The sequence below is a fragment of the Narcine bancroftii genome, chromosome 5 (genome assembly GCF_036971445.1).
Source record: "Narcine bancroftii isolate sNarBan1 chromosome 5, sNarBan1.hap1, whole genome shotgun sequence".
Lineage (NCBI taxonomy): Eukaryota > Metazoa > Chordata > Chondrichthyes > Torpediniformes > Narcinidae > Narcine > Narcine bancroftii.
In genome coordinates, this window is record NC_091473.1 from 39,652,194 (window position 1) to 39,672,252 (window position 20,059).

At 47.1% G+C, this 20,059-nt stretch overlaps 1 protein-coding gene across 1 annotated transcript in view; it reads right to left on the reverse strand.

The window, feature by feature from the left end:
• The window catches only part of LOC138763284 (interactor of HORMAD1 protein 1), a 259,345-nt gene that overhangs the window by 53,652 nt on the left and 185,634 nt on the right, over window positions 1-20,059 (reverse strand). Inside the window, exon 8 of the mRNA XM_069937163.1 lies at window positions 18,115-18,210. Coding sequence (XP_069793264.1) covers window positions 18,115-18,210 — 96 coding nt within the window. The remainder of the gene's footprint in view (window positions 1-18,114; window positions 18,211-20,059) is intronic.

Sequence of the window (20,059 nt, forward strand, 5' to 3'; positions counted from 1 at the left end):
TAAAAGAATTAGAGGAGACTTAATATAGGTCTACAATATTATGAAGGACAATAGATAGCATGGACAGCCAGCACCTGCTTTTCAGGGCATGAATAGCAAACACCAGGGGACATAGGTACAAAGTGAAGGGAGGGAAGTTTAGGGGAGTCATCAGGGATACTTTTTTCTACCCAGAGAGCTGTGGGTGCATGGAATGCCTTGCCAGGGATGGTGGTGAAGGCTGAAACATTGGGAGCATTGATGAGACTCTTAGACAGGCACATAGATGGAAGAAAAATAGAGGGTTACGGGGTAGGGAGGGTTAAGTACTTTTTTTAAAGGAATATATGGGTCAGCACTACATTGAGGGCCCAAGGGCCTGTGCTGTGCTGTGGTGTTCTATGTTCCATGATGTTGGACAGAATCATCCGCTGTCGGCAGACTCAAAAAGGTCCACATGTAGGAACATCCCTCCCACCTCGATCCCTCTACTGATGGCCAGGGTCACCGCCTTCGCAGGTTTTAAATAAATCACAGCCTTCCCGTCCATCTTCACAGTTGCTACTATGGCTGAGGGGGCAGTAATCCCCACCAACGCCTTTATGCAGTCTCCAGCTTTGATAGTCGGGGGCAAGTAGATCTTCACCGCATGGCCATCATCCAGTGATCCAAAGGATTCTGGGTCACAGAGGCCGCTGAAGTCGCTGCTGCAAATAACTCCTGGAGGGCCCAGGTCTTTTAGGAGATTGGGTGGAAATATTTAAAACAGTACAAAATCCAAGATGGGATAGAAGAGCGTGGATTGAAGAACGTTAAAGGGATGTCCTCCGACTGCTGCATGAGCAGGCACACTGGCAATCCTCCAACAGCTTTCAGACCTTCAAAATACTGTTGATTTACCTTTCTTGATGCACCCCCACACAGGAGCATCCTTTGTTGGTGTTGGGTGCTATCGGTAGTGCAATAATTACACAGACAGAAGACTGAGGGGAACGATAGGCTTTATTGAGCAAGAGACTGCTGGCCCGTGACTAGGCTAGGAAAATGAGCGGGAATGAGAGAGGACTCAATCTTTATGGTCAGGGGTCACTGGGAAGGATCAAGGGAGGAGCTAAGGTAGGGAGACCCCGAAGGGTGGGCCAGCCAGTGCAAACAGTCATATCACCACATTCAACCCCTCACCTTTTTTTTAAAAAAGAACCCTCCGGTAACTACAACAACTGTTAAGGTTAACAAACCTCTGGCAGGGGTATTATTGACTCTGACATGTTAACAAGCAAATTAGGCAAAATGCTGGTGTTTTGCAGTAAAGGAGGTCCATCCTGGCAGGCTGCCAGCCAATTGCTCACTCTACGTCATTGAAAAAGTAGGGTTATACTCACAAAGCAGCAAACTCCTTTGCAAAAAATCCTTCAGAGCACACCCACAACACTAACATGTTGTTAGTCTCCTTCACTCTCAGAGCCTTTTGCAACAGGGGCAATTCTCTGCCTTCTAAATTCCTTCGGAGCAATACAGACCATGACATCATCACTTTGTATCTGACCCCTGGAGTGTGCGATGGAATGGTGTGGAGGGAATTTAACTCTGTGTCTGACCCTGGGAGTGTATGATGGAGCGGTGTGGAGGGATCTTCACCCTATGTCTGATCCTCAGAATGTGTTAGGACAATATAAAGGGGTCTTCCCTCTATATCTGACCCAGGAGTGCATAATGGGACAGTGTGGCGGGAGCTTCACCCTGGGTCTGACCCTGGGAGTGTCGGATGGGATGGTGCAGAGGGAGATTCTGAGAATGGTATCTTTCTTTCAGAACCATGGAAGGCAACATTTGGTTTTGTGCAGGATTTTTTTTGTATTTTGTGAATTCTCATTGCCCTCTCACTCGAGAAGCATTCCCTCCCTCCACCGTTCCTTAACCTACCTCCCCTGCCACCAATCCATTGGCATTCCCCTGCTTCTTGCCCTCCTATCTCCATCCCTCTTTTATCTACCTCACCTTCCCCTCCCTCCCTTCCTGCTCCCACCTGCTCCTCCCCTCCATCAGACTGAGATGTCTGCTGCTCCCAGCTGTGTGCAGGATCTCAGGTTATCAGTAGGTGCCGAGATGCTCTCTGCAGCCAGCTCCTCAGTGTTTGGGGGGGGAGGGCTCGATGTTGGGGTGTTTGGCAGCTGCTTGGGCTTGATGCTGCTGCTGACCCTCTGTTTTATCTTTGGCCACAGTTCGTGGCGGTGGAACGGCTGATCACTTCACTGGTCAACTGCTACCCATCCTACCTAAGGAAGGGTTACTGACGAGAAATCTTTATCAGTCTGATCTGTGGACTCAGCTTCATCATGGGTCTGTCCATGGTGACCCAGGTGAGCACAAGACTACCACTCACCTCCTTCCTGGGGTCGGGTGAGGGAGGGAAGGTAGCGGAGCCAAGGAGAAGGAAAAGAGGAAGGGAGAGTGAAGGAGTAGTGGGTGGGGTGAGGGAGATTGGGAGGGAGAGAGAGTGATGTGGGAGGGAAGAAGAGAGAAAGGAGGGCAGGTGATGGAGGGAGGGAAAGTGACAGGAGGTAATGATGGAGAGAAGGCAAGTGATGAAGGGAGGAGGGAGAGTGACAGTAGGGGAGTGTGGATTATCAGAGGGAGAAGGAATAGGAAGGGAGGGTGAGGGAAGAAGTAGAGATGATGGAGGAACAGGTGTGTGGGGGAGGAGGAAGGGAAGAAGACAGGATGTGAATGAGACAAGAGAGAGCAGGCAAATGTGGGGGAGAGCAGGCAAATGTGAGGAGACAGAGGAAGAGGAGGCTGTCGGAGGGAGAGAGGATGGAGCAGGACAGGGAGTATGGCTGGGCATCTGTGAAAATCAGGAACGGATGAGCTGGTGGTGCAAGATAAATCTAAATGTTGGAAATATGTCATCGGTGGGAAGAGAAAGTCAGTGTCTCAGCTTAGGGGCCTGACGTTAGAACGGAGAGGGAAAGACTCCCAATCTGCTGGAAGGGGCGGGTGGGGGCGTCTTAGAGGGTAAATCCAGGCTCACCTTGTGCGTCTGGTCAGCGAGTGAATGGGAGCAGTTACAGGGGGAAGCACATGACCAAAGGAAGTGGAAGGTGTGAAATGCAGAGCACGAAGACATGCCTGACAGGTCATGGTGGGAATGTCATCTGCTTCCATGGAGAAATAACATGATATGAGTCCAGACCACAGGCAGATGACTGGGGATGGGCAGATGACTGGGGGTGGGGGGTGGGGACAAAAGAATGGGGATGGGAAGATGACGGGGGAAACAGACAGACGGCTCAGTGTGGGATGACTGGGAGCATGGAGGTGACTGGCGGGCAGATGATTGAGGCACATAGTGAAGATGGTGGTACCTCTGGACCTGTTGCAATGGCAGCATTATCATTGGTGTGGACCTGGAGTGAGCAGGGACCAGAGAAACAGCGCTGCTACAAAGGGTCATAATGCCAGTGGCTCTGGACAGGCTTTCAAAGGTCTGTTAAAGGAGCTGACAGTTTTTTAAATATTTTGCAACCACGAGCCTGTGTCCAAGATTGGGGCATTTGTATTCGGCAGCGGCCATGAGGGGTAGCAGACTCCAGCGAGCATCAAGGCAGTGGAGGGAACCAGAAGCAGGGAGTAAAACCCCCACTGAGAATGAGAAGCAGAGGAGACAACACTCATGGTAGTGGACCAGTGAGAGGCTCAGTGACTAAGGGACCCACACAGCCTATGGACTGCTGGAGACTGGGTCATGGGAACCTAGATTCTAATCATGGATTCAAGAGGGTGCTGAGGGAAGGAAGGGCTTCCACACTGAAGGCATCCTGATCATGTTGGGGGCTTGGATCTGGAGCTCATGTTGCCGATGGATCGAACAGCCTCTGCGGCTGCAGAGGCTGTGGGAGCATTGGAGGTGAATCCACAGACACTAAGTGACTGAAGTGACACACTTTTGCTTTTCCTTCTCTTTTACTGAAGGGAGCACAGGTAATGCTTATTGCAGGCAGAAGTAAATTTCGTGAGATATTGTTACATGACAATGATGGAATCTTGAATGCCTGAATCTTGCAAGTGTTGTGTTAAGTGGAGGAGCCGATGCAGATGTTAACCCATTCTCACCAAGTTTCTCTCTCCAGGGTGGATTGTACTTGTTGCAGTTATTCGATTACTATGCAGCCAGCAGCTTGTGCCTCCTCTGGGTCGGTATCTTTGAATGTATAGCAATAGCTTGGGTGTACGGTGAGTATCCATATCAACCAGACCAAAAGTTGAGGTCAAGGTGCTCACAGCAAGTCACTGCCCCGTATGTACTGTGCCTCTGTGTTATACAGTGGCAGACCAAACCCCACCAGAACTGTACCACAGTGACAAACCATTCCAACCTGTACTGCACCCCAGTGCCATAGTCAGGCCCATTCCCACCAGTACTGTACCCTGGTGTTTTACAGTGACAGAAATGATATCCCCTCAGTCCTGTACCCCAGTGTTATAGTGACAATTCCATTCCCACCAGTACTCTATTCCAGGGTTAACCTCCAGGTTGAGTTGGTAGTGAAGAAAGTGAATGCAAAGTTGGTTTCCATTTCTAGAGGAATAGCACATAAGAGCAGGGATGTAATGTTGAGACTCTATAGGACACTGGTGAGACCTCACTTGGAGTACTGTGTACAGTTTTGGGAGCCTTATTTGAGAAAGGACATGCTGGTGTTGGAGAGGGTTCAGAAAAGATTTACTAGAATTATACCAGGAATAAAAGGGTCATCATAAAATGAACATTTGTTGGCTCTTGGACTGTACTTGTTGGAGTACAGAATTATGGGGGGATCTCAGAGACATTTAGAATGTTGAAAGGCTTGGACAGAGTAGATGTGACAAAGTTGTTTCCTATGGTAGGAGAGTCTCAGACAAAAGGTCACAATTTCAGGATAAAGGGGTAGAAATTAAAAATAGAAATGCAGAAAGCCAGAGGGTCATGAGTCTGTGGAACTTGTTGCCACAGGCATCAGTGGAAGAGAGGTCATTGGGTGCATTTACAACAGAAATTGGCAGGTATTTGATTAGACAGGGCATCAAGGGTTATGAGGAGAAGGCCAGGGAATGGGACTGAGTGATAGAAACAGCTCATGATTAAATGGCAGAGCAGACCCGACAGGCCGATTGGCCTCCTTCTGCTTTTATATCTTGTGATTTTGTAGTACAGTGACAGATCTGTCCCTACCAGTGCGGAATACCAGATACCAGTGTTATACATGACAGCAATACTGTACCCCAGTTTTAAACTGTGACAGAATCTCCATATCAATACTGAACCTCTGTGCTGTACTGTGACAGACCATCCCCACCAGTATTGTATTGAAGAGGGATACAATAACATACATGTCTCCACCAGTGCAGTAATATAATTTTATACATGTCAGTCATATCCTCACCAGTAATGAACCTCTGTTCTATACAATGACTGACCCATCCCCACCAGTACGTTACCACAGTGTAAGAAAGAGACAGAATCATCTCCACCACTTCTGTACCCCATACAGACACAGACCCATCCCCATCAGTCATGTCCCCCAGGGTTAAACAGTGACATTTCCGTCCCCACCATTACTGTAACCCAGTGTTATACAGTGACAGTCGGTCCCTTACCAGTATTATACCCCAATGTTATAATGAGAATCCCATCCCCTCCAGTACTGTGCCTCATTGTTATACAGCAAGAGACCCATCCCTACCAGTACATGATGCCAAAGTTACAGTGACAGACCCACCCCATCAGTACTGTACTCCAGTGGTATACAGTGACACAACTGACCCACCAGTGCAGTAACCCAGTGTGAAATGTGACTGATCCCTCCCCACTAGTGCAACCCCATGTTGTACAGTAACACCCATTACCACCAGTGTGGTACCACAGTTTATACATACAAAATTCAAACAAAACAGAAAATGTGACTTTACACAAAATTTCCTTTAGTCTACAGTAAGGCATACAAAGATACGCAACCAGCAAAAATTGCCCAATGCCCCTTACAGCCAGAGAAAAAGAACCAAAAGAGAGTTCCCCCCCCCCCCCCCCAGAGTCACTGAATGTCCATGGCTTCACTTCCAGTGCTCTTGCAGCCACATATCTTTCAGTCCAAGCCATCAGCAACTGGAGCTCCAAATGCACTCTCCTAGCGTGATTAAGAAGCCTCCAGTACCCTCTTGCATCCCATTTCTGAAACCTGGTACCCCTTCAGCCTGTCTCAAGCCCAAATCCAGGTCCACAGCCTGGTGTGAGTCCCTTGACTGCAGTCACCCACACTAGTGGGTAGTTGGATAACACTGAGGCAGCTGAACCTTTGCTCCCCACGGGTCCACACCAGCAGAATCTTTGCCATTGCATGGCATACCTCTACCCCAGTGTGATAAATTAACAGACTGCTCTCCACTAGTACTGTGCCCCAGTGTTAAACAGTGACAGACCCATCCCAACCAGCACTGCACCAATGTTGAATGTGACATACACGTTCCTACCAGCACTGTATCCGAGGGTACTATTTAGTGTCAGACCGCCCAGACTAGTACTGTACTCAAATGGGATAAAGTAACATACACGTCTCCACTAGTGCGATAACTCAGGATTACACTTGAGGACAGATCCTCACCAGTAATGAGCCTCTGTTCTAAAAAATGATGGACCCATTCCACCCCCAGTATGTTAACCACTGTGCAAATCAGTGACAAACTTATCCCCACAGCTACTGTACCCCAGGGTTATACAGGCACAGACCTCTCCCCAGCATTACGGTACCCCAGTGTTATACAGTGACAGACCCACCGTACTGTATCACATTGCAACACAGTGACAGAAGCATCCCTCTAGTACTGGAGTACAGTATTATATTTTGCCAAAATATATACAATGTTATATTTTGGCAGACCCATCCCGAACAATGTGCTAACCCAGTGACTGACCAGTTCCCTCCAGTAGTGAACCCCATTTATATACAGTCACAAACCTGTCCACTTAAACATCAGTTTGTCATAGTATATAGTACAAACACTTAGTATATAGTATCTATTTTACCTTCCTATGGAAAAAAAGGGGGAAAAAAGATCATGATTATGTAATACTTATCTTGTTCCATCGATGTCTTGAATCCCAGAAGAGGCATTTGTGAGGTAACATTATGCCCGTGTGCGAATTGAGGAACAATTTGTTTGTAAGTAACCCAGAGACTGCCTGAAATGTTACACCAGTCCCCACCAGTACTATACCCCATTGTAATACAGTGACAGGCCCATACCCGCCAGTACTAAACACCAGGTATATAGTTAAGACCCATCCCCACCAGTTCTGTATCCCAGTGTTATACAGTGATAGACCCATCCCAACCATTGTGGTAACACAATGTTATACATGACTGTCCCATCCCCAAAAGTGCAGTACCCCAGTACTAAACAGCGACTGACCCATCGGTCCCAGTACTGAACCTGATTGTTGAACAGTAACACATTCGTCCTCACCAGCACAAGACCCGCGTGTTATGGATTTACATATTCATCTCCACCCGTACTGTACCCCAATATTATACAGTCACAAACCCATCGCTACCAGTACTGCACCCCACAGTTGTACAGTGACAGACCTGTCTCCATCAATGAGATACCACAGTGTGAAACAGTGACAGACCCACCCCACCACTACTGAACAACAGTGTTATACACTGACAGTTCCATTCCCACCAGTACACCACCACAGTGTTGTACAGTGAAAGATCCATTCCCTCCAGCAGTATAATTCAATGTCATGCAATAATCGACGCCTATCCACCAGCATTGTACCCTAATGTTATACATTGACAGATCTGTCCCCTCCAGTGCAGTATCCCAATGCTCTTCCTGATAGACATGTCCCCATCCTTACTGTACCCCCATTTTATAGTGACTGGCTTGTGTCAGTGGGTACAGTAACCAATTGTTACACAGCAACAGGCCTGTCCCCACTACTACTGCATCCCACTGTTATCCACCGACAGACCCATGCCCACCAGTACGGTACCTCAGTGTTATACAGTGATAGACCTGTCCCAATAATACTATGCCCCAATGTTATTGAAGGATAGATATGTCCTCACAAATGCTGTAGCTCTATTCCACACTGTGATTAACTCATCCCCACCAGAACATTGACACAGTGCAAGACAGTGATAGATTTGTCCCCACCACTGATGTACCCCAGGGCTATACAGGCACAGACAGGTCTACATTAGTCGAAAATATGTTTGGTCTGAAGTGTCTTGTGTTTAATCTGAATGATGCAAGAGTCTCCAAGAATGTTACCTCCTTTTTTTTATTGCTGCATATTATAATTGCCATAGTTTTAAGCCATAGTTTTGTCATGGTTGTCTTGGGAACAGCAACACCCACCCAGATAGTTTGGGTTTGTAGGGCACAGGGTTGAGTCGGCCGTGCCAGTGTGTTTAGGCAGCCTGTCATCATCCATGTGTTTTTTCAACCCATTACTATTCTGCCAGATGATTCTCTTGTCCAGTGTCTAGTCTTTTGTGTTTGTTGATTTTTGCTTTGTATATTTTTTGATTAATTGATGTAAAGCACTTTGGAGCAATGTTCAGTTGGGTTTAAAATGTGCTATATAAATAAAATATTCAATTCAATACTGTACCCCAGGGATATACAGTGAAAAACCCATTCCCACCAGTACTGCACCCCAGTGTTGTACAGCAACAGATCCATCCCCACCAATACCGTACCCCAGTGTCATACAGTGACAGACAAGCCTCCACTAGTACTATACCCCAGGGATATATAGTGACACAACCATCCCAACCATTAATGTTCCCAAGTGTTATACAGTAACAGACCTGTCACCAGCCTTATACCCGTCCTATACAGTGAAAGGCTCGTCCTCACAAGTACTGTACCCTATTGATATTCAAAGGCAGATCTGTTACCAACAGTACTCTACCCCAGTATTAAAAACGAACAGATTATTCTACACCAGCACTGCACCCCTGTATTGAATAGGGACAGATCATCCCCACCAATACTGTATCCCATTGTCACACAGTGACAGACACATCCCCACCATTACTGTACTCCAGTGTTTGGCACTGTCAGTCCTATTCCCAGCAGTACTTCTCCCCCCTCTCCCCATTATACAATGACAAATCCAACCTTACCAGTACTGTACCCATATTCCTCCAGGACCTTGTCTGATTGTAATTCCTGGTTCCTCTTAACCAAGTTCATGACCTCCCACATCATTCCAGATTCTCTTACATTGCCATCTCATCCTTCTTTCACATTGGATCATGCCGGTCCCTGACTGGAATTACTTGGTCCTCAAACACTTCCCACATGTCATGTGTGGACTTCCCAGTAACTGCTTCTCCCAATGATCTCCCCTGACCTCCAGTCTCATCTTGTGACAATTTGCAACACCCCTGCTAGTTTCCTCAAAGCCCAAGCTTATCTATAAAGTCAAGAGAGAGTGATCACTGTTCCCAGAATGTTCCCCACCGACCCTCTGATCACCTGGCCAAGCTCAGTTGCTAATATGAGATCTAGTGTTGCCTCTTTCTGGTCGGGCTATCTAAACACTGTTTCAAGAAAGTCTTCTGAATGCATTGAACAAATTCAGTCCCATCTAACACCTCTAACATTAAGGACGCCTAGTCAATATTGGGGAAATTAAACTCTCTCACTCTGATAACCTTGTTGCTTTTGGAACTTTTCATAATCTGCCTATACATCTGTCCCTCCACCTCCAAGTGGCTAATAGGAGGCTAAGTGTTCCCCTATCAGAGTGACTGTATATTCCTTATTTCTGATCCCTCTCCACACTGCCTCTGTAGTTGAGCCAACCATGATGTGATGGTACCCTCTTCCCTGGACTGAACTTCCCAGTCAGTTACCCTTCCTGCTTCTCATGTTAAATGCCGGGTGTTGTGGGGAATGTTGCTGAACAGATTGTGATCCAGGGGCTCTCCGAACATCTGCCCTGTGCTCCATACAAGGAATCTGTCACATTCTCTCAGGGGCTTTCCCCCATTGCCAGGTGAAATGCAGGGGGCAGTTTGATTTGCTGGGGCTGTGCTGGGATTGGGCCTTTGTGTGCTGGGACTTTCTCAGCCCCTGACACAGGACATTCCAGTGACTGATATGTCTTTACAAACGTCACCAGGGTCTGACAATTTCTACGACGCGGTGGAAGACATGATTGGCTACAGACCAGGGCACTGGATGAAGTGGAGCTCGGGAGGGTTCACGCCTTTCCTGTGCATGGTGAGTGGGGGGCTCCCGGAAGGTGGAGTGTACGGTGTAGGGCTGGGCACACAGCGAGGTCACATGGATGCTGACCGAGGGTTGCCTGTTGTGTTGGACAGGACCCCAGGGCCAGGGACGCAACTTGGTGTGGCACACCCTCAGTCCTGTTCCTTTATTTTTTGCCTTTTAACGGTAAATAAATACTGGCCCTTTATTATTCAAATCCCATTTCAGCTGTTTAAATTATTTATTTTTCTCCATTTTCTGGACGGTGCACATGGAGATTTCTGCACTGACGTTCCCACAGTGTGAACCCCTCACGACCCCTCGGAGAGGTGTGAACTCACACATATCATGTTGCTTCTCATCTGCTACTTGGATCTGTGGGGTCCAGGGCTCAGAACCACGCTCCTGCTTCTCCTCAAAATGACCAAGTTCTCATCACATCAAAGATGAAATCCATTCATCAATCTGAAACATTCAGCAACATAGACTCTGTGGATTTCTGTGGGAAGGGATTTGAATGATTCATGTGTTAAATGTGTGCAAATGGTAAAGGGAGGTCATTTGGCCCCTCATACTGGCCCACCTCTGTGGCCCCTTTGGTGCTATCTCACCATCAGTGCTACCCCACCACTGTGGCCCCCTCGATGCTGTCCCCTCAGTGCTGTCCCACTGGTGCTGCCCCTTAGTGATGCCCAACCGCTGCGGCTCCCTTGTTGGTATCTCACCGCTGCGTCCCCCTCGGTGCTGCCCCTCGGTGCTGTCCCCTCAGTGCTGTCCCACTGGTGCCACCCTCTTGCTGGTATCTCAATGCTGTGGCCCCCTCATTGCTGCCCCTCATTGCTATCCCCTCAGAGCTATCCCCTAGGTGCTGCTCCACTGCTGCGACCCCCTCAGTGCTGCCCCTCACTGCGACCCCCTCGTTGCTGTCCCTTGCTGTGACCCATTCGTTGCTGGCCCCTCAGTGCTGTCCCCTTCGGTGCTGTCCCTTAGGTGCAGCTCCTTTAGTGCTGTCAACTCAGTGCTGTCCCACCGCTGCAGCTTCCTTATTTTGTATCTTGGTTCCTGTGTTTGAGTGCAAATATCACAGCTGGTGCTCATTATTGTGGTACCTCTGGAGTTCACTGACTAAGCCCTCCAGTCTTGGCTATGGAGGCCTTCGGTCCTTTACCCAGCTTCATGCCCACTGTGGTAAACCATGTTTGCTCGTAATTGTTTAGTCGGGCACACTCATTGGCTGACTGTACCTGTGGCCCCTCCCACAGGTTCCTGTATAAAGGTGACTGTTCCACAGCCCATTTGACAGTGCAGGACAGTGGAGCAGTATGGATGTGCCTTTGTTCTTTATTGAATAAAAGCCTATTGGTTACTCAACCTCATTCTTTCAAGTTATTGATGGTGCATTAATTTCATTCACTATAAATTTTTGCAATGGAGCAGATCCTGAAGCCAGGAAAGCTGGAAGTTGACCTTCAATTATCTGTCTATGCTGTTTTGAAGCATTCCTGCAGGTATTTCAGCCATCGTGCGGTCAGAGATCGATAACAAATCAACCCACGGCAGCAATGCCTTTCACCCAGTTCTGTCAGCTAACCGACCACAGCCACGATATTCAAGGAGCATCCAAAGTGCTACATCTGTGGCCTGGGCAAGCATCAGAGGAAACGCTGCCCAGAGAAAGATATGACCTGCCCCAGCTGTGGGAAGAAGAGACACTAAGCCAAAGTGTGTAAGTCTAAGCCCCATCCTAGCAGCGTCTCATGTGGATTGTGTTGGTTGCCATCTTGGATGCCACCATTACCGGGAGCCAGCAGCACCATGCGTGAACTGTGGGAGCCACCATCTTGGGCATCATTTTCAGGATACAGGAGCGCCTCCTGGGGCCATGGGGACCGCCATCTTGGACACTGCTGTCTTCCACAACAGCAACAAGCAGCAACCCAACACTGGCCTCCATCACACTCGACCAGGATAGCCCTCATCAGCTCACCAGGACGATGATGGACATTCAAGAAAACAGCCATATGATGAGTTGCCTATTCAATAGTGGGAGCACAGAGCGCTTCATCCTCACCAACACAGTGCAGCGTTTCTCCCTCACAGTAATGCCAGTGAACCAGAAGGTCCCTTTGGCTTCAAAATTGTACACGGCAGATGTCTGGGGTTACTGTGTGGTGACTCTAACCGTGCAGGGTACAGACTATAAAAACTTTTAAGCTTTTGGTGATGTCGCAGCTCTGCGCTGCTGTGCTGTTAGGACTTGATTTTCAATGTCACACATCCACACCTCCTTTTCTCTCACCGGCAGTTTTCAAGCTGACCTCTGTGCTCCAGCCACACTTCAGGCTAAAACCCTATTGCACACTTCGCACAAACTGCGGGTTCTCCACGCTTAAAATCATTCCTTCCTCGTTGTTCGCCAACTTCACCCCCAACTGCAAACCCGTCGCCACTAAAAGTAGATGGTACAGTACTGGGGACACGGTCTTCATTCGGGCAGAGGTACAGCATTTACTTAAGGAAGGAATCTTCAAAACCAGCACCAGCCTTTGGAGAGCACAAGTAGTGGTGGTGAGGAATGGGGAGAAGGGAGAAGAACAGGATGGTCATTGACTACAGTCAGACTATCAACAGATACACACAATTAGATGCGTATCCCCCTCTTCCGCATAGCCAACTGAGGAACCAAATTGCACAGTATCAGATCTTTTCTACCATTGACCACCTCTCTATCCATCCAGAGGACCGCCAATACACTGGGTTTGAGGCATAGGGCCGCCTCTACCATTTCCTGCAGTTTCCTTTGGTGTTACGAATGGCATCTCAGTCTTCCTGTACCTTGACAATGTCACCATCTGTGGCCATAACCTGCAGGACCATGATGCCAACCTCCAGAAATTCCTCCAAACTGCCAAACTCCTCAACCTCACGTATAATAAGGCCAAGTGCATATTTAGCACAACCCACCTTGCCATCCTTGGCTATGTCATTGAAAATGGAGTCATTGGCCCTGATCCTGACCACATGCGGCCGCTCTTGGAACTTCCACTTCACCACAGCCTTAAGGCCCTGTAAAGATTCTTCTCTTATTATGCCCAATAAGTCCCTAATTATATAGACAAGGCCCACCCCCTCATCAAATCCACTTCCTTCCCTCTGACAGAGAGGTTTGTGCAGCCTTCAACCGCATCAAGGCCGATATTGCCAAGACCACAATGCATGCTGTGGATGAAGCCACCCCGTTTCAGGTGGAAAGCGATGTGTCAGAGTTCGTCTTGGCTGCCACCCTTAATCAGGCTGGCATACAAGTTGCTTTCTTTTCCCATACCCTACAGGGCCTTGAAGTTCGACATTCCACAGTCAAGAAAGAGGCCCAAGACATTGTCGAGGCAGTGCAAGCACTGGGGCCATAACCTGGCTGATTTACCCTGTTAACTGACGAACGTGCAGATGCATTCATCTTTAACAACCAGCAGCCAAAATTTAAAATGTCAAGATAATGAGGTGGAGAATTAAATTGTTCTACAATTACGATATCTTGTACCGGCTAGTTATATCCACAGTGACTTGGGGGGGGGAGGGGGGTTCTTTTTTGAGCGATGAGCTGAACCAGAACCTGTTGGCATTGCCACAAGCAGGACCACTAGCTACAACCCCTGGTGGAACGTGCAAGTGGAAAGGATCTAGAAGGCCGCCCTCCTGGCCTTATAATTGAAGGGCATTCTAGTCTCACTCTGGGAAGAGTTCCTTCTGGAGGCACTCCACCATCATATCTCTCCTATGTCCCGCCACATCGCATGAATATATGTTTTCCTTTCCTAGGAAATCTGCGACAGGGACCACACAGCTGGCATGGCTTACATTCCCCAGGGCCGATCCTACTCTGGAAGCGTGCGAGGAGCCATAAGTCCAAACCCCTGGTGAAAAGGGTCCATCTCCTCCATGCCAACCCACAATATGCCTACGTGGCATATCCTGACAGACACAAGGACACTGTCTCCATTTGGGATCTGGCTCCTCCAGGGGCCCTAGGGACTCCCACTGATCATCCCACACCCTCCTCATCCCTGACTCACACAATGCACCTGTATCATGACACACACCCTCTTCCCCAATAGAGGACATGCCAGGCTCATCATTGCTTACCCACTAGCACAACCCCGATGAGTATATACAGGTGCCCGAGATCGTCCAGGACCTCGTCACTACACCATAGACACAATCATTACTCCGATGGTCTCAGCAAATGACCAGACCACCTGAGAGACTTAATTTGTGACTTTACAGACACCACTCCACCCTGCTGGACTCTTTTTGAAAAACAAGGGGTGAATGTGCTCAACCATAGTTGGTGTGTAATTGTCTGGTCGGGCACATCCCATTGGCCGACAGTACATGTGGCCCCTCCCACAGATTCCTGGATAAAGGTAACTGCACCACTGCCCCCTTCTCAGTACAGGTCAGTCGAGCAGTATGGATGTGCCTTTATTCTTTAGTGAATCAAAGCCTATTGGTTACTCAACCTCAGACTTTCGAGTTATTGATGGTGCATTAGGTACTAATCCTACTTGATGGCATTAATTGCACATCTCTCCATTGCATCTTCCTGGCCAATCTTCTCTGCGCGCTCTCCAACTCGACCACATTCTTCTGTGGTGGAGCCAAGACCCCATAGGGCTCCACGTGGAGCAGTATTGTGTCCCTACCTTGGTCAGGGTGTAGCCAGAGCTGCCATTGCAGGGGTGGAACTGCTCTCTCCAGTGACAAGACATTGTCCCCTTGCTCCTGCAGGGTTGCTTCATCTTCTCCCTGGCCAAGTACACTCCCCTGACCTACAACAAGACCTACAAGTACCCGGATTGGGCAGAAGCTGTGGGCTGGCTGCTTGCTGCCTCCTCCATGATCTGCATCCCGTTGGGTGTGGTGGTGAAGATCATTCAATCAGACGGCCCAATAATCAAGGTAGGTCATGAGTGGGGATCTCAGCTTGGCCGACTTTCTCCTCCTTTTGGAGGGGCTCCCAATCAACCCCCTCCGTAACAGCATGCCTTGACCTCACCTTTTCGAGTTGGTATGCTGCTCCGTGCAACCACCACCTCCCTCCCCCAACGTCAGTCATCAAGGGAACGATGCTGTGGGAAGATCCACATTAGCGCTTCATAATGTGAAGCAGTCCAGCCCCTTCAGCCCAGAATGTAGTGACCTCTGTCAATCTCCACCATCAAATGTAATAATTCCCTCCCTCACAGCCCATAGCCCTCCACATGATGGTCAGAGTGTCCTCACGGAGTCAGGCTCCACAAGAGGGCAGTTGGCCCATCCATCTGTGCCTGCGGCATGAAGGGACCTTTCAACTGCCCATGTCCATACATGCACTCTCCCCAACCCCCAGTCCCAGATCGTTCCTGGTCCTGTCCCTGTCAGTCATGCTCGTGAGGAAGGTGGCATAATTTACAGAAATCAGGGGGCCACTGACCGCTGAATGTGTCAACCAATTGGGGGAGTTCCAACTGGGCTGCCATTTAACTGGGGAGATCAGCAGGTGGACAGCACGGTGTGAGCAGAAATGGATCCACAGTTGGATCTGCTTGTAAGATGATGATCCGCTGGAAGAATCCACAATCCACTGGGGATGGTGATCCGCTGGGGAGAAAGAGACTGGGACATTATGTGTGCATCTGCAGGAGCTCACTGCCGGAGTTCCACCCTGTGAAGTCTCAGGGCTGATCTGGTTCCTTTTTTCCTTGGGGAGTCACTTGCATTCACTGACAAAGCTGTGCCCAGGGTCAGGCTTTGCCTCACAAAGGTGTAGAGACAATTAGATTGGTGGGGGGACTGTGGGCTGGGTTCGGGTTTGGGGAACATGGGGTTCTCTTGTTGTGATATGTGCAGGCCCTAACCCTCTCCCCTTCTCTCCCCAGCGGATAAAGCTCCTCACAAAACCCAGGGAGGAAGGAAGAAAGTCAGAAGAACTGACCTTTGATGCTGAGGCTGTTGTCCCTCTCAGTCCCAATAGGACTGGTGGAAATGAAGCAGCAAAACCGCCTCAAATATTGAGAGAGACTAAAATGTAAGCGTTTGGGCTCCAGTCTGTTCAGGACCTATTCCCTTGGGCCCCCCCCCCCTTCCCTCCCCTTCCCAACCACAGCTGGGTGCTGACCTTGTATCGCTGGGGTCGATGTAACGGTTGAACAGACTTGCCTTATTGATTACTGAAGTCATCTCACACCCTGTTACACAGAGGGTCACCTTGCTTGTTGGAGAGTAACAGAGATCAAAAGTCACTCCACCCATCCTCCCCATGTCATTGGATATCAGACCAAACAGCAGCTGATACCATCCTATGGCTAGTTACCTGGAGTCATGAGTCAGTACCTGGGTCAATCCCCAGGGGTCAGGTATAAAGCCCTACCGTGTGCACCTCTGTCCTCTTGCTGAGGTAACCCCAAGCTGTTCCAGTCTGGGAGTCATGAACAGTGCTGGAGAACAAACCTTAAAGGGATCTATCGTGGTCCTTCTGATCTAATTTGTAAATAGTTTCTGTAAATTGAGTGCCATACTTGTTTGTCAGGGGAGGGGTGGCCAGGATTGTTTGTTTTAACCCTCTGCAGTTATAGTTATTTGTAGTTCAGGTTACTTGTGTGCCAGTGAAATCAGTTTGCATGCGGGTATGAGCATTTGCTTATGCATATTTGTTCCTCGTTGAAAATAAAGTTCATGATTTAATACTCCAAATGATCGTCACTTTGTACCCTTAGAACTTGCTCACAGCCTCCTCCCTCTGTAGGCATGGGTTACAATGACAGCTGAAGCAATCTTACATCTCACCACTCTCTCTGAGGTCATGGAAAAGGATTCACAGTGCACAGAGGTTTTCACCTTTAAGGCCATTGGACTGGATTTATCAATGTGCCCCAACTCAGCAGCAATCCAGTCCCTCACTCCCTATCCCCTCCCTTCCAAGAACTCATGGTTCATGTATTCTGTCCTCAGTGCTATACAGATAGCTTGCATTAGACAGAGTAACTCCAGAAACAAGGCAAGAGGTTGGAGTAAAGTTCGCTTTTTTACTTGTTATGGACCATGGACTGATCTTTTGGACTTTGGACTGTCATTATAAAGGATGGATTTCTGCTAAGAACTCTGAAACTTGTGGCACAGCTGAGAGCTGACTCACTAATTGCTTGGAACTTTCCAGAACAAAGGGAGAATCCAGCTGTGAAGCAGAGAGCAGCAGTTGGAACAGCAGTTGGAACGGCAGAGGGCAGCTGGAGAACTGTTGGAAATGCACATGCCTCATCAGTGAGAATTCGTAAGTTTACTGCAATGCAACATCAGTCATTTCTCTCTCCAATGTTCAATACGACATCCTTTGTTATCAGTTAAAGAACTGAATTTGGACTTTGAACTTAGAGATTGAATTCTGTGTTCTGCTTTTTTTTTGGACTGACTTACTTAACTAACTGACCTGGGGTTTTTAATTTTTTTTTTATTTTTCAGTGACATTTTCTCCCCTTTCCCCCCCCCCCTATATTCCCTCCCCCTCCAAACCCATTAAACGTTCAACATATACAATACAATAAACCCATTAAACAATGTCATCACACAATGAAAATAAACAAGAAAATTGTGTCATCTACTTTTACACACTGGATCAGGTCATTTTGTCTTCTTCTCATTTTAGGGTTTTGGAGAGATTTTTCCTTTTTGAATATTGGGCACAAACTGTAATGGTCTGGGTTTTTCCACATACATACTGTTTATAAATAAATAATATCTGTATATTTGCTGTAGATACTTAGAGCAGGGCTAATTGTGTTAAGACATTATATTGTTAATAGTCATTAATAAATATAGCTAAAATTCAACCTTTTTGAATTGTGTCCTTCTGTTGTTGCTGGTTTGAGACGTGTAACGTACGTCAAATCCTTGTGCTAGACATTGTACAGATCTCTGTCTCTTTAACTGCAAAATGCAACACAGATAAATGAAGCTCCGTTGCTGTCTTGGATTACATGGCTCATACAAAACAAGTAACAACAAATGTTGTCATAATTACACAATGATCAGCTATAAACTAATAGTACAGCATGCTAACATCTTGATTGTATATTAATGTGCATGCATGTATACAGTACTGTAGAGCTCATCGAAAGAACCAAAGACTTGTTGATCCAAACCAAGGCTATTATTAGCAAAAGACAGGAGCTCTTCACAGGTGGCCGACCAGTCCGGAATGATCCAACCTGGCTAGAGACACAACCCTTTAAGGCCAAGACAGTAGGCGTGGCTTAGTTCTCAGCCAATTCCTGTAATCACAGTCTAGATACTGTAACTATATACACTATATACATTGGTGATAGATCTGTGCTATCACAAGTACATAATATATAAAACCTTCCTTAGATACCCAGCTCTGAAGGAATCGTGGCAGCAATTATCTATATTCCCTAACACATGATCACAACTGACCAATGAGATTCATTCTTTTTTTAGTATTTTATGTAATTAATACACAATGAGAATTTAAATTTAAGAAAGTTTCAATCATTACATGATGGTTACAACTTCTCCCTTTCTCTCCTATACCCTCCCTTCCTAAATCCTCACCCTCAAAGACACGCAAGCACACACACACACACACACACACACACGCACACACACACACACACACACACACACACACACACACACACACACACACACACACACACACACACACACACACACACACACACACTTATGAACCGTATTAATGAGCAGCAATAGACAATGAACCATATCAATCAAAATGCATACAAACATTTCCCTCTTAAATATACACAGTGGCATTTTCTCCCCTTTTTTCCCCCTACCTTCCATCCCCCCTCCAAACCCATTAAACGTTCAACATATACAATACAATAAAACCGTTAAACAATGTCATCACACAATGAAAACACTAATTTTATTTCTTCCTCTTAAACTATAGTCTTATCTTTTAACCTATCCTTAATGTTATGTCTATTGAGTTACTTGGGAGGTTACTTAAATGACTTAAGAGATGCAAGATTTCATTAACAGAAAAGACTTTACTTATTGATGCCTTTCACCTACTAAGGAAGCTGTTCGTACATACACATATATACATATACGTACACCACACAGTGTTGCACTACAGTGAGAAAGGTGTATTCTTATGCTTTTACAAAATAATTCACATTATCCTGACTATATAACATCCCTCCTTCTCAAGATAAAGAAAAATTTAGTGTTCTTTATTATTTTCTTTCCAGTCCAAATTAAGTAACTGAACTTGTACAATAGCTTATTTACACAACTATTTTTAAATAGTTCTTATCAATATCGAATGTTGCTTCACCATCTCATGGATTTGGTTGCAATCGTTGGGCTCTATGTTGCTGGTCCATGTGTAGGTGATGTAGCTTGTTGTGCTTCACCTGACAACTGCTGTGTTGATGTTTCAGTATTAGTGGTTGTGGTCTCTTCACTTGATACCTCACTTGATATTGGTGTTGCAGGCTTTTCTGGTATTAAAGCCATCTACTGTTTCCAATGCACTGTCTTTTGGATACCCTTTTATTCTGTTCTCTGGGAACATAAGGCAGTAGAGTCTGAGAGGAAGGACATTGCTTTGTGATCTAGTATCCAGCATCATCTTTAGGTTAAATATCATAGGCTTGTTCTGGATTGTCCTCTGTATTTGGATCCTTGTGTGCAACTCACTTCTTTCTTTCACCTCACCCAACATCTCGTGAAGGAGTATGGATTCTATGTCCAGTATCTGGGTGTCGGAGTCCTCATTGTTGTTTCC